The following is a 12,188-nucleotide window of genomic DNA, read 5'->3' as shown; positions in this document are numbered from 1 at the left end:
GATTCCCAAGAGCAGCAGCAGTCTGATTTGTCACAGCTTCTACCACTCTTGTTAATCTTCGGATCTTCCTACTGTTCAGGGCAGCTCCAACAAAGAAAAACAGTCCTAAGTTAAAATCAATATACTGCTGCAGACTGGTATCAGTCTGATCTACATCGTCAATTGATAAAGTACGTTTATACCTATTTACAGTCACATTATTCAATAATTTCAGATCCTTATGATAAGATGCGGGAGCTAGAAATACAGGAGGTAATAGAAATGATACATAGCATACCCCAGACCACCCAGCCGGCAGACAGTAATAACCTTTATTTCCACACACAAAGTACGTATTATGGGAGGCTAGAAAGGTACTATTGTTCAACCCATCAATGTTCAGGACAGTAATACAATCACTAACACCAACAGGGATAAAACCCACACTCTGGACACACAGGTCCGCTTGAGCTTGTGCTACTTGAATCACAAATTTGTCCTTTCCCACAGTGTCTCTTGTGTTCGTGAAGATGTAGGGAATGGATTCATTGTCTGGTCGGTACTCTTCCCACTCCCAAATTGTCCCATTCGCTTGTGGATACCCATTTTTATCTTGATGGCATTCTTTATTGAGTCTGAAGAGCAATCGTCCCACTGTCGGTTTCCGAGTGGCAAAAAGCAAAGTATACCATGCTCTACAAGAGCCATTATGAGAGAAAGGAAGTGGTATAAATGGCGTTCCTCCTTTCTTCTGATGAGCTGGCATCATCCCACATATCCAACAGTTCGTAGCATTCGTAGCAACGTGGGTATGATGCAGCGTCTGGATGAAAGTGTTGTTCAAGTAAGACTGTCGATGCTTCAACTCTTGATACGGTAATGTATAAAAGTAGTGCTCCTCAGGCACCGGAGTTGTCAACACAAGAATCTTCCGAGCGGGAGTTACATCCTCCACGAACCACGTGGTTATCCCAACAATGGCTACTGTCAACATGAACCCTAAGGCACAAAGGATTTTCTTTTTCTCCATGTCAAAGTAAAAATAAAACCCAATATCTTCCTGAAACTGAAAGTCTGTCAGAACTCTTCCCCTTGGGCAGCGGTTGATTTCTTCACCAGCGGGCCAAGACGGGTGTCGCTACACTAATGCAGGGCTGATCCCCCCCCCTTGCCTCATCGGCTCTCCGTTTCACTAACCCAAGGGCCGTTCTGACAGTATGTCCCGGTACTGGAAAACTCACTTCCTTGGTCGAAGATGATATCGCCTTCCTCCAGGAGTCGCGTGGTCCGGAAAGAGCTCCTCAGTGGCGTTTGGCTCCGCAGCACGGCCTGTCTCTGCAGCCAAGATTTCTCGTTGATCGGTCAGCACGGCAGGTTCCACCAATCCGGGCGGCACCTTCCTACAGTGCAGGGAATGGATCCAATTCTTTCTGTTGGAGACTCGCACAGCCGTCCTCGTTGCGAGGAGGACCTGCTCAGGACCCACCCATCTCGGTTCCAAGCTGTTTGTTCTGTCAAATATTTTCACCATCACGTGGTCACCAGGTCGGAGACCATGTCCTTCACCGGTAGACCGATCAGGGAGCGCCTCTCGGACCTGTTGATGAATAGAAACCAAGTTATCCGTTAACTGTGCCAGATAATCGTTCATCATTACACAAGGTACATCATACACAGCCTTAGGTTTTGGTGGACCCCAAATATTCATTGGGCGTCCGAAAACAATCTCGTACGGTGTAAGGCCAGTTCGGGAGTGCGGTACCGATCTAATTGACAATAACGCCAGTGGCAGAGCGTCTGGCCAAGTCAAGGACGTCGAAGCTTGAATCTTAGCGATCTTGAGCTTCAGTGTACCATTATACTTCTCGACTAGTCCTGCAGACTGAGGGTGGAATACCGCGTGAAACTTCTGGGTGATGCCCAGGCCCTTCAAGACGTACTTTATAACATCCGCTACAAAGTGAGGCCCATTATCACTCCACAGAAGTCTGCAGACGCCATATCGAGGGAAGAACTCTTTCAACAGCAGCTTCGCAGTAGTCATTGCAGTATTGTCTTTCGTAGGGTACGCTTCAACCCATTTGCTGAAAGCGCAGACCACTACTAGAACATACTTCAGGTTGTTACAGCGCTCAAGCTGGAAGTAATCCATCTGCAAAACCTCGAAAGGCGCAGTAGGTGTCACAAACCCTCCTGCCGGAGTTCGAGTACCCTTTCCTGGGTTATACCTCAGGCAGATCATACAGGTCTGCACCACCCTTTTTGCTGTGCTAGCAATCTCTGGATGCTCCCAGACTTGGGTAAGCAATTTCACAATTGCGGAAGCTCCAACATGTGCTAGCCCATGTGCCATCTGAACCATAGGTTGTACAAAAGCCGTGGGTAATTTCCATCTATCCATCTGCTTATTTCTCCAGCAGCCCTCGTCATCCAGTTCTCCCTCGCTGGCCCATTGTTCCCGCTCTTTGTCAGAAGCGGTCCGTTGCATTTCCCGCACTTCCTCCTTCGCATCATGCCACCTTTCCACCTGTGACTTTACTACATACATGGCAGTAGTACCGGGCTGCATCGCAGTCTCCCGTGCTACTCGATCTGCCAACGCATTCCCTTCTCCAACTTTATCAACTACTTTCCTATGGGCGCTACACTTAACGATGGCAATTTTCTTTGGGTATGTCAATGCGGTTAAAAGATTGTGAACTAACTCTCCATGCATTATCTGTACTCCATGTGACGTTAAAAACCCTCTCTCCTTCCAGAGTAGGCCGAAGTCATGCGCTACTCCGAAGGCATAGCGGCTATCTGTATAAACATTCACACATAGTCTTGTACTGAGTTCACATGCTCGTGTTAATGCTATCAGTTCCGCTGCTTGAGCTGATTTCTGTGGTATGCGTGCTGTCTCCACTATCGTTTGCAATGTGGTAATCGCATACGCTGCTGAAGTCGTACCATCTGGTAGCTTCAGGCAGGATCCATCCACCCACAGTTCTCCATTTACATCTGGAAAGGGCGTATCCTGGAGATCAATACGACCCTTTGTTTGTTCCTCAGTCACGAGAATACAATCATGCGCTTTCCGCGCCTCAGGCTGGGTTTCGGGGTATGGCAACAATGTTGCCGGGTTTAACGTTACGCACCTTTTTAACGTAATATGAGGAGCCAAAAGCGTCAACTCATATCCCGTTAAACGGGCGCTGTTCAAATGCTGCGTCTTCGTTTGATTGAGCAGGGCATCGACAGCATGGGGGACTAATACCAACAACTTATGAGATAACACAATTCCCTCACTTTGGCGTATTGACACAGCTGTCGCCGCAACCGAGCGAAAACACCCTGGTAATGCTCGGGCGACAGGATCAAGTACAGCCGAAAAATATGCACAAGGGCGCTGCTTATCGCCGTGCATCTGCACTAAAACTGACAATGCACATCCATCTTTCTCATGCACATACAACGAAAAGGGTTTTGCATAATCAGGGGTCCCTAACACTGGTGCTGAACAAAGGGCCTGTCGTAGTTGCTGAAAAACAGTATCACACTCATCTGACCAAGGGATTGGGATAGGCGTGTCCTTTGTCAAGAGGGCTAACAATGGCTTAGCTATGTGCGAAAACCCCAATATCCACTGTCTACAAAAAGTAACAAGGCCCAGAAATGCACGCACATCCTTCTGTGTGGACGGTCTCGGTGTATCCAAAATTACTTGGATACGATCCGGTGTGAGTGCACGTCCCTCCTTAGACAAAAGGTGACCCAAATAAGTCACCTTTGGTCTACAGAATTGCAATTTCTTCCTAGATACCTTATGATTGTGGGATGCTAAAAAGGAAAGTAAGGATAACGTACTTTTTTCACACAACTCCAGGGTGTCAGCCGCCAGCAAGATGTCATCGACATATTGAATGAGGGCGACCCCCTCGAGCAGAGCAAAGGAATCCAATTGTCGTTTCAAAGCCTGACTGTAAATGCTAGGGCTTTCCGTGTAGCCCTGGGGGATCCTACAAAAACGATAAGATCTATTATGTAATGTAAACCCAAAAAGATATCGGCTATCAGGGTGAATGGGAATGGAAAAGAAGGCATTCTTCAAATCGATCACAGAGAACATAGTCGCCGTAGGTGGGACCAAAGTAAGCAACGTCGTGATATCGGAAACCACTGGGTACTGAGGTATCACGATTTTGTTCACTTCTCTCAAATCAATTATAAACCGATAAACTCTGGCATCCGTATCCTTTTTCAGTATGGGAAGAATCGGACTGTTTCAAATGTTGTAGGGGACTTCCTCCACTACCCCTACCGCCATCAAATCCTGCACTATCTGTATGAGAGCCTCCTCACCCTCCTGTGAAATACGGTACTGTGGGAGGCGTGGTAACACCGCCCCCTCCTGGACGCTAATGTGGACCGGTGGAATCACCATTTGTCCCACATCAGTATCCGAAGTTGCCCACAAAGCACGAGGGAGGGTAGCTAACAGCGCATCCTCTGACATCGTACACATCCGCTCTGATCGGGGGTAATTATCATTCAATATTACCCGTACACCGGCAGGGGAGCAGCGGATCGTAGCCCTAAAATGCTTTAACATATCAAGACCCATAATGTTGTCCGGTGTGTACGGGGCAAGCAGAAACGGACAGGGTGCAGAAAAAGAGTCAACTTTAAACATGAGGGGCTGCGAAAGAGGGCTTCGGGAGAGTGTTCCGTCAAACCCTACCGATGTGACCATTAAGCCGGATGGGGGAGCCCCCGGAACCAATTGCTTAGACAGTGCACTACGTGTCGCCCCTGTATCCACTAGGAACTGATCAGTAGAGCCCAAAACCTCAGCCGATACATAAGGACCCTTCTGATCGACCGGCACCTCAACTGATTCTAACCCCCATCCAACGCATCCCTATGCATGCTGAGAGTCATGGTACCCCGACCGGTCAATCCCCGACACTTGATACTGATGCTGACGATCGAAAACATTTGATCTGTCTCGGTGCTGCCCAGCAGAGTCAAAACGAGCCTGTTCGTTAGAATTCCCTCGAAAGTTCGAGAGACCCCCCTCTACCTCGCGGGCCACCGTGGGTATGCCCCTGACGCGATGCATGCAACACCGGGCAGTCCCTAGCCCAATGACCCGATTGCTTACAATACGCACATTGGTTCCTATTCAAATCAGATCGGCCCGAGGGAGGACCATAAGATCCTCCCCTACCTCTATTACTACCCCGTCGGGGCGGGCCATAGACTTGTGCCAACATCACCTTTGTTTTTAAATCTTTCGATTTCTTTTCCTCCTGGCCCTTTGCTTCTTGCTCCTGACGCTCATGATACTGGGCGATAGTCAGGAGGGCTGTCGGTGTAGCGGAAGACCAAGAACTTTCACTCGCTTTTAAACGGGCCGCAACTGCCGGCAGCAGATTAGCCACATATTTATCCGCAAAAAGGTGGCGTCCCGTATCGTCAGTAAGCGACTGGCCACTAAAATCATGAAACGTCTCCTCAAAGCGCGTAAAGAAGTCCGCAACTGACTCGTCAACTTTCTGTTTACATGCCGCTAACATATTCCAGTCAATCTTTTTAGGGGGGATAATTGTCTTCAACTTAGCCACAATAGCAGCAGGGAGATCTAAAATACTCTGGGGCGGTTTCTGCGCGGGCTTCCGTTCCCTATCCTCATCCTCAAGGTCAGACCACGGGCCTTAAAGGCAACTACATCATCTACCTTTCGGACAGATCGCCACATATCCGGTGGTAGAATAAGGCCAAAGAACAGGTCTATATCTGCTAAAGTCATAACGCAAGAATTCAAGGCCCCCTCGACTTCTTCGTAGAAGGCCGCTGGATTCTTGCGGGGGTCAGGCAGCGCATTCTTTAATGCCATAACATCAGCTCTATGCCACGGAGTATAAACCCAATTATACACAAAATAGCCCTTAGCATCGGCGGAGGTAATGTCCGAGCTAGTCCCCGCTCCTTTAGGAGGAACATACAAAGGCGCCGCCTCGCGCATTGGCTTAGCATGCACTAGATCGCTCTTATCTGATTGAGAGGTGGATGAGTGGCCTTCTGCGGTACACGAATCCGACTGCGTCTCCTCCCCTGCTCGTTGGCGCACTTTTTCTTTATGGGCCAGCACCGTGTCCCGCAAGGCGAATAGCCGCCGAGCCGTATCAGGAGCCTTAGAGGGAGAAAAAACACCATCATGTAATGCTTTAGCATCCGATGACACTAGAATATTTCCGAAAAGCAGCAATCACTTCCTCCGCGAAATGACTCAAAAAATACAATCTCTCTCTATCCTGCCACGACCCCCACGTATGGAACAATTCATCCACGGACACCTTACCCTTAAGTGCACGGAAGGAGATTTGCCGAAGCTCAGCCATATGCTCAGCCGATAACATGGACCGCGTATCTACCTTACCCGGACCCGGGACAGAATCTTGTGGCCTCGGAGCAGATGCGCCAACTAGGCCTGGGCGGTAAATTCCGTCCCGTTTGCGGAATTTGCGAAATTTGGGTAATTTCGCGTTCCGCGGAGAATGCGAAATTGCAAAAAAATCTACGTTCCGCAACTTCGCGAAATTTTTTGCTTGTTCGCGTTCTCAATATGCGTGTTCGCGAGATATTTCACCCGAGCACGCAAACAGCGATCGCGAACAGGAAAAAAGTATCGCGAACAAGCAATTCCGCGTGTTCGCGGAATTTCTGCATGTTCGCGGAGATTTTTACCGTTTCGCGGAGATTTGCGTAACGCGATTACGCAAATTCCGCCCACCCCTAGCGCCAACATAAGGGGGCGGAGAGCGATCTAGTAAATAAAAATCATCATCAAGATTATTAAGGACAGGATAAAGTGGCTGCCGAACAGCATATTGACCCGAGACTTGCAGCCTACGCTCTTTCTCTTGTCTCTCCGTTTGTTCTTTGTCCTCCCGACGCCTCGCTTCCTGTGCTCGCACATGATCATTCTTCCGTTGTTCTTTATCGAACAGCGCTTTCTCACGCTTCTCTCGCTCTCGCACCTCCTTCACCCACAACCGCACACACTCAAACATATCCTGACGAGCACGCCGCTTACACATACACTGTTCCACATACTCAATCTTACGTATATCAAACGATCCATACAAAGGCCATCGCAACTCAGGATCTTTTTTAGTATATTTCCTCCATACTGTGCTGTACATTATGGAAGAAAGACCATGCTTCACATACATATCCCTATTAGGAGTCCCCTCTGGGGGAGCTGGAGCAGATTCCTCGAGGTTCAACCGATTTCCAAAACAGCAACACCACTTACGGAGTGAGCTAAAAGCAGGCATGCTCAGGAATAATGCAAAATATGCAATATTATAGAGAAAATGGCACTTAATCGTTGCGCCGTTCAAAGTTACACGGCTCCGGAGAAATCTCTCCACATTACCTGCCTATATGTGTTGCAACGCATATATTTTCACAAAGACAAATACAAAATATGACTAGTCATCACAAATCAAACTCAAATAGCCAGATCAGGCTTCAAAAACTCGGAGCAAGTACCGTACACCGGTTCTTACCAATCAAGAGTCCAGATTCCAACTGCCAAGCTCCACAATCGCCCAAACGGCTTTCACGGCAGGACCGACAGAAGAGGTCTCAGTCGAGGACCGGCGCCACCCAGACGGTCAGCTCGGAAGGGAAGGAAGAAAAACCTCGGGATGCCAGGGCTAAGACGCCGCTGGCAGTGATCACGTCCCCGGCCAAATTCCTCACCTTCGTCGCGACCAGTCCTTCGAGCATCCGAGTCGCCGATGAGCCCCACGTGACGGGCGCCAATTGATGAATACAGGCCCCAGCTAGGCCCGCAGGACACAAGGGTTCGCTCTCCTGTAATGGAATCTATAAGGAAGTTGGCACGGAAACTGCAAAGTACAAAGACAGCATTTATTAACCCTTAAGGGTGGTCCTACAATCCACACAACACTCTTCAGTATTGCATAGAGTAGCACAAAGAACTTACGTACATGGTCCCCTTTTATACACAATAGAGGGGCTCATAAGTGGGTGGATACAACATGAGGCCGAAGAACATTACCATTTATGGTCATTTTCGATACTGAATCAATATGTAGGCGGAGCTAACACACTCCTTGAGCCCGCGAAAACATGGTCAAGCAAGGCTAACTGATAACAGATGTGGTCAAGTCTGGGCATGTGCCAGATGGACAAAGGAGCTATTTATAGACTGTTACTAGGCAGAACACAAGAGCAACTAACACAGAGGTTGGACTCTTCTCGTGGAGAACACGTGGAAGCATAACAATACAAAATGGAGTCCGAACTTCGGTCAACATAACGGAGAAAACATGATCTAGAGAAGGGAATTAATGTCTTTAGTAAATGCTTAATCACATCGTTGTTTCAATTTACAACATAGCCAGCGGGCCAGCAACCGGTTAGGCGCGTCGAGTGGCAAAATGCAGAAGGGCTCCACGCAGATCGTGGAGATGCTGGAGGGCTCACCTTTGGTGCAGATGCTGCTTGGGTGTTGGGCTTCTCAGGACCCAAAGCACAACTTGGAGGGAGCCTCGGTTGTTGCGCTTGCAGCTTGTCGTGGTCTTTTCAAGATGGCTGGCTCCACGTGTCTCGGTGCCTCCACGGGTTCCTTCTTTTCAGGGACTGTGGATCGGGCGGTGAGAGGTCCGGAGGTCCAGGTCTTGTCAGTCTCTGGGCTCGGGCTCGGGCTCCGGCGGGAGGCGGCGGCAAAGCAGACGTTGATTCGCTGGATGGTGCTTGCGTTAGCAAGGTGGTCACTCCCTGACCACAGGGGAGATTTCCTTCAGTCTTCTGTGCAGCAGAATGTCGAAGTTCCCGTCTTCTTCTTAGTTTCAAGTTGATTCCAGGATGTCTGAAGTCTTAGGACACAGCTCCTACCTTTAAGCGGATTCTAGGGGCCGGACTACCTGCTAGGTCCCTCCCTATGGGTGGGACCAGGAAGGGGGGTGGTTACACCCCCAATCCTTTGTCCAGCTCGCCCCAGGTCCAGGGCTGGTGTGCCCCAGGACCGGTTTGAACTGGCATATGCACCGAGGCTCCTTGTGAGCCTCAGGCATGTCTGGTTCCTTTCAAGCCCTACCTGACCAATACACAAAATCCTGTCTGGGGAGGTGCACGCACCCCCCCTGGCAGGAAACCCTTTGTCCACACCTCCCAAGCTGGAAGGACTCCCAGCAGCAGGAGGGCAGACTTGTGTCTGTGGTGGCAGCATCCATTTTGTGGAGCTGAGGCTATGTCTGATTTTACCCGGGTTTCAGGTACTGTACATGTCGTGTCCCTCTAGAAGGGTGGAATGCTAACCCCGTCGCCAGAATTGGCGAGGGGTTAGTATTCCAATTCGTATGACACCTTACTCGACATGTTTTGATAAAGCCAAACCAAAGATAGCATTTAACCGCGAGGTTCATAATGCACTTAGGAGTATATGGTATGGCGATATCTGGAAACAGTAAAAGGAAGTGGTTCCGATCACTGCAGACAGGCTCAGCTCATGCCAGAGCACCATCTCACATGAAACCAAGCACTCTGCCTTCAGGATTGTTAAGGCCTGCCATAGGAGTGACTTATAGGTTAATATGTGTCCCATTTAAGGTTAGGTATAGGTATACTACACCTAAGTAAGAGGTGGTTACACCAACTTACCCCAGCTGAGTGATCAGCCAGTTGTGTCAAATTGTTAGGCCAGGCCAGGGGTGGTATAATACATGCTTCAGCCCCTGGTAGGCCTTAGATACACCAATGCCCTGGGTACCTAGTGTACACTGGTACAAGGGGCTCACAGGGTGATCTAGTTCCAATTGGTTATGCACCTAAAGTGCATAGTGTGAATTTAGTAGAGAGAACAGCAGGCTGGGGGTCTGATTAGCAGGCCCACAGCCTCAATATGTCAAAAACCAGTGAAGCAAAAAGCAAAAATTTGGGGTGACCATAGGATAGCAGACCCTACTCTCCTACAGAAAGGCAGAAAGATGGAGGGGTGTAAGAGACGGGGGAACGAGTGGTGAAAGGAACAAGGGAGAGTACAAAGGGAGTGGTGCGCGCGCGGCCGTCGTGCGGCGAAAGTGTAAGCGATCGGGATCAAGCGCAGTGAGCAATGTGCTTAAAGAGCATGAGTAAAGCCATATGGCGCCTCTGCTCATAAGCGCGTGCCCTCGCACATGCACGCAAGCTGTAGGCCGGCGGTAGCATTTTTTGAAGCCCTTACTAAAAGTCTCACCAGACCAGCGCATGGGCTGGGTCAGGCGAGAACTAAAAACGAATAACCTGCCATCTAAAACAAGCATTGGCAAATTGAATAGGTTTGCCCATGCAAAATCTATTGGGTTTGTCAATGTTTTTTTACATGTTGCACAGCAGGTGAGCTTCTGTGCATCATGGCTTAAAGGGGGAAAAAAAGCTGTGATGCAGTCAATGCTGGTTGCCTCGTGCTTTTAAAAAATATATCTGGATACATTTTTTGGTTTGTTTTACGCTTTTAGTTTAATCTCTCGTGCTGACACGCATTTCAAGTGTGCTTGTGAGATGTATGTTTTTTTTCCCCCAATGCTATTAAGCTCGTCTTCTCATAGGTTATACGATGCCCCTCCCCTCCCCTAAACCACAACCGAAATCAAACATGTTTGTGACATTTGTATTTGGAAAACGTTGGGGCTGGTTTTCATTTTAGTTAAATCCTCTGCCTTTCACCTCATACTCCCACTTTATACTACCACCAGTTACTGCACACTGCATTGCCTTTCTCAATTAACAAGTCCTAACTCTATTGCGCAGTTTCAGTAACTTATATTGCACAAGTACTCACCAAGAGACAATAACTGATTATGAATCACCTAGTCTGTATGTATATTGCATTTACCAGTGCTTGTCTTTTTTGATTCTCAGATGTCGGTGTTTGGCCTCGTCACCAGGAGCTGAGGATAATCCTGGTTGGTAAATGTGGAGCCGGGATCAGCGCCGTCGGGAACACCCTCCTGGGGAGAGAAGAGTTTGAGTCCAGACCCTCACCATGGTCAGTTACCCAGGAGTGCCAGAGGGGGCGCTGTGAGTACAGGGGCAGACCCGTCACTGTCGTGGACACCCCGGGGTTTTATCACACATCCCGCAGTAACTCGGACATTTCTAAGGAGATCCGCCGAGGGCTGCTGCTCGCCGCCCCGGGGCCCCATGTGGTGGTCCTTGTGCTGCAGGCGGGGTGGTTCACTACAGGTGATGCGGCGGCTGTGGAAATAATCCGGGGTGTGTTTGGGGGGGAGGCGGAGCCCTTCATGATGGTGGTCTTCACTCGGAAAGACGACCACCAAGACAGACCCATAGAAGAATGTATCAGGAGAGCTGGAAAAGACCTTGAAGCTATGATTAATAAATGCGGGCGTCGGTTCTGCGCCGTCAACAACAGAGCACTGGGGAGAGAGATGGAGGCGCAGAGGCGGGAACTGATGGAGGCCATGAGCAGGGTGATGGAGGGCAACCGAGGGGGCTTTTACTCACGAGTCAAGGAAACAAAGAGCTGTTCTATCCAGTGAAGGGAGGAGGCCAGGTGCAGGGCCACCAAACAGCAATGACGTCATCCGGGGGTCTGAGGAGGGGGGCGATGCACCCGCACTCGTACGCGTTTTAAACTTTCAACCCAAACAAGAGAAAGCAAGCATAGGCAAACCCAACAGCTGCCGCCCTTTGGATTTGCCCATGTGACCCCCCAGCCGTGCCAGGACCTCTCTGGCCCTACTGTGAACATCTGCAAAAAGTACCGTCAGTCCAGGCCAGGCCACGAGGACGCATCCCCGAAGAGATTTGCTTTTGAAAACTTCAATCAATGTAAACACGGTCTTTTTATGAATTATTTTCGATAAGTCGCATTCATGTGCATGTACGTCATATTAAATTTAAATTTACAAGCATAATTAATTCTTTTATATGTCACAATAAATGTTTCCAAATTCGCTGCCATTTTGTCTCGTGTGACGTCGAGGCCACTATATTTACTATAATATTGTCATGTAAGTAGCTGGACGAGCTTTGAAATAACACCTTTACTTTGTGTAAAGTATGAGTCCTCGCTGAAATAAACCCCGTTTTACACAGTCTAGACGCACATACTCTGTCTGCGTCACCAACCTACATGGGTGTGTTTCATGAACTCATATTAAAATCAATAATTCATTCACTGCTAA

The 12,188-nt window shown here is 48.9% G+C and overlaps 1 protein-coding gene across 1 annotated transcript in view; it reads left to right on the top strand.

Moving 5' to 3' along the window:
• The window catches only part of LOC146829967 (GTPase IMAP family member 8-like), a 157,020-nt gene extending 145,480 nt beyond the window's left edge, over positions 1 to 11,540 (top strand). The window contains exon 3 of the mRNA XM_085603669.1: positions 10,900 to 11,540. Within this exon, the coding sequence (XP_085459795.1) occupies positions 10,900 to 11,540 (641 nt within the window). The remainder of the gene's footprint in view (positions 1 to 10,899) is intronic.
• The last annotated feature ends 648 nt before the right edge of the window (positions 11,541 to 12,188 follow it).

This window comes from Triturus cristatus, chromosome 5_1, assembly GCF_964204655.1.
Source record: "Triturus cristatus chromosome 5_1, aTriCri1.1, whole genome shotgun sequence".
NCBI lineage: Eukaryota > Metazoa > Chordata > Amphibia > Caudata > Salamandridae > Triturus > Triturus cristatus.
Note: the sequence above shows the minus strand (reverse complement) of the source record. Positions and strands in the feature narration are given on the sequence as shown.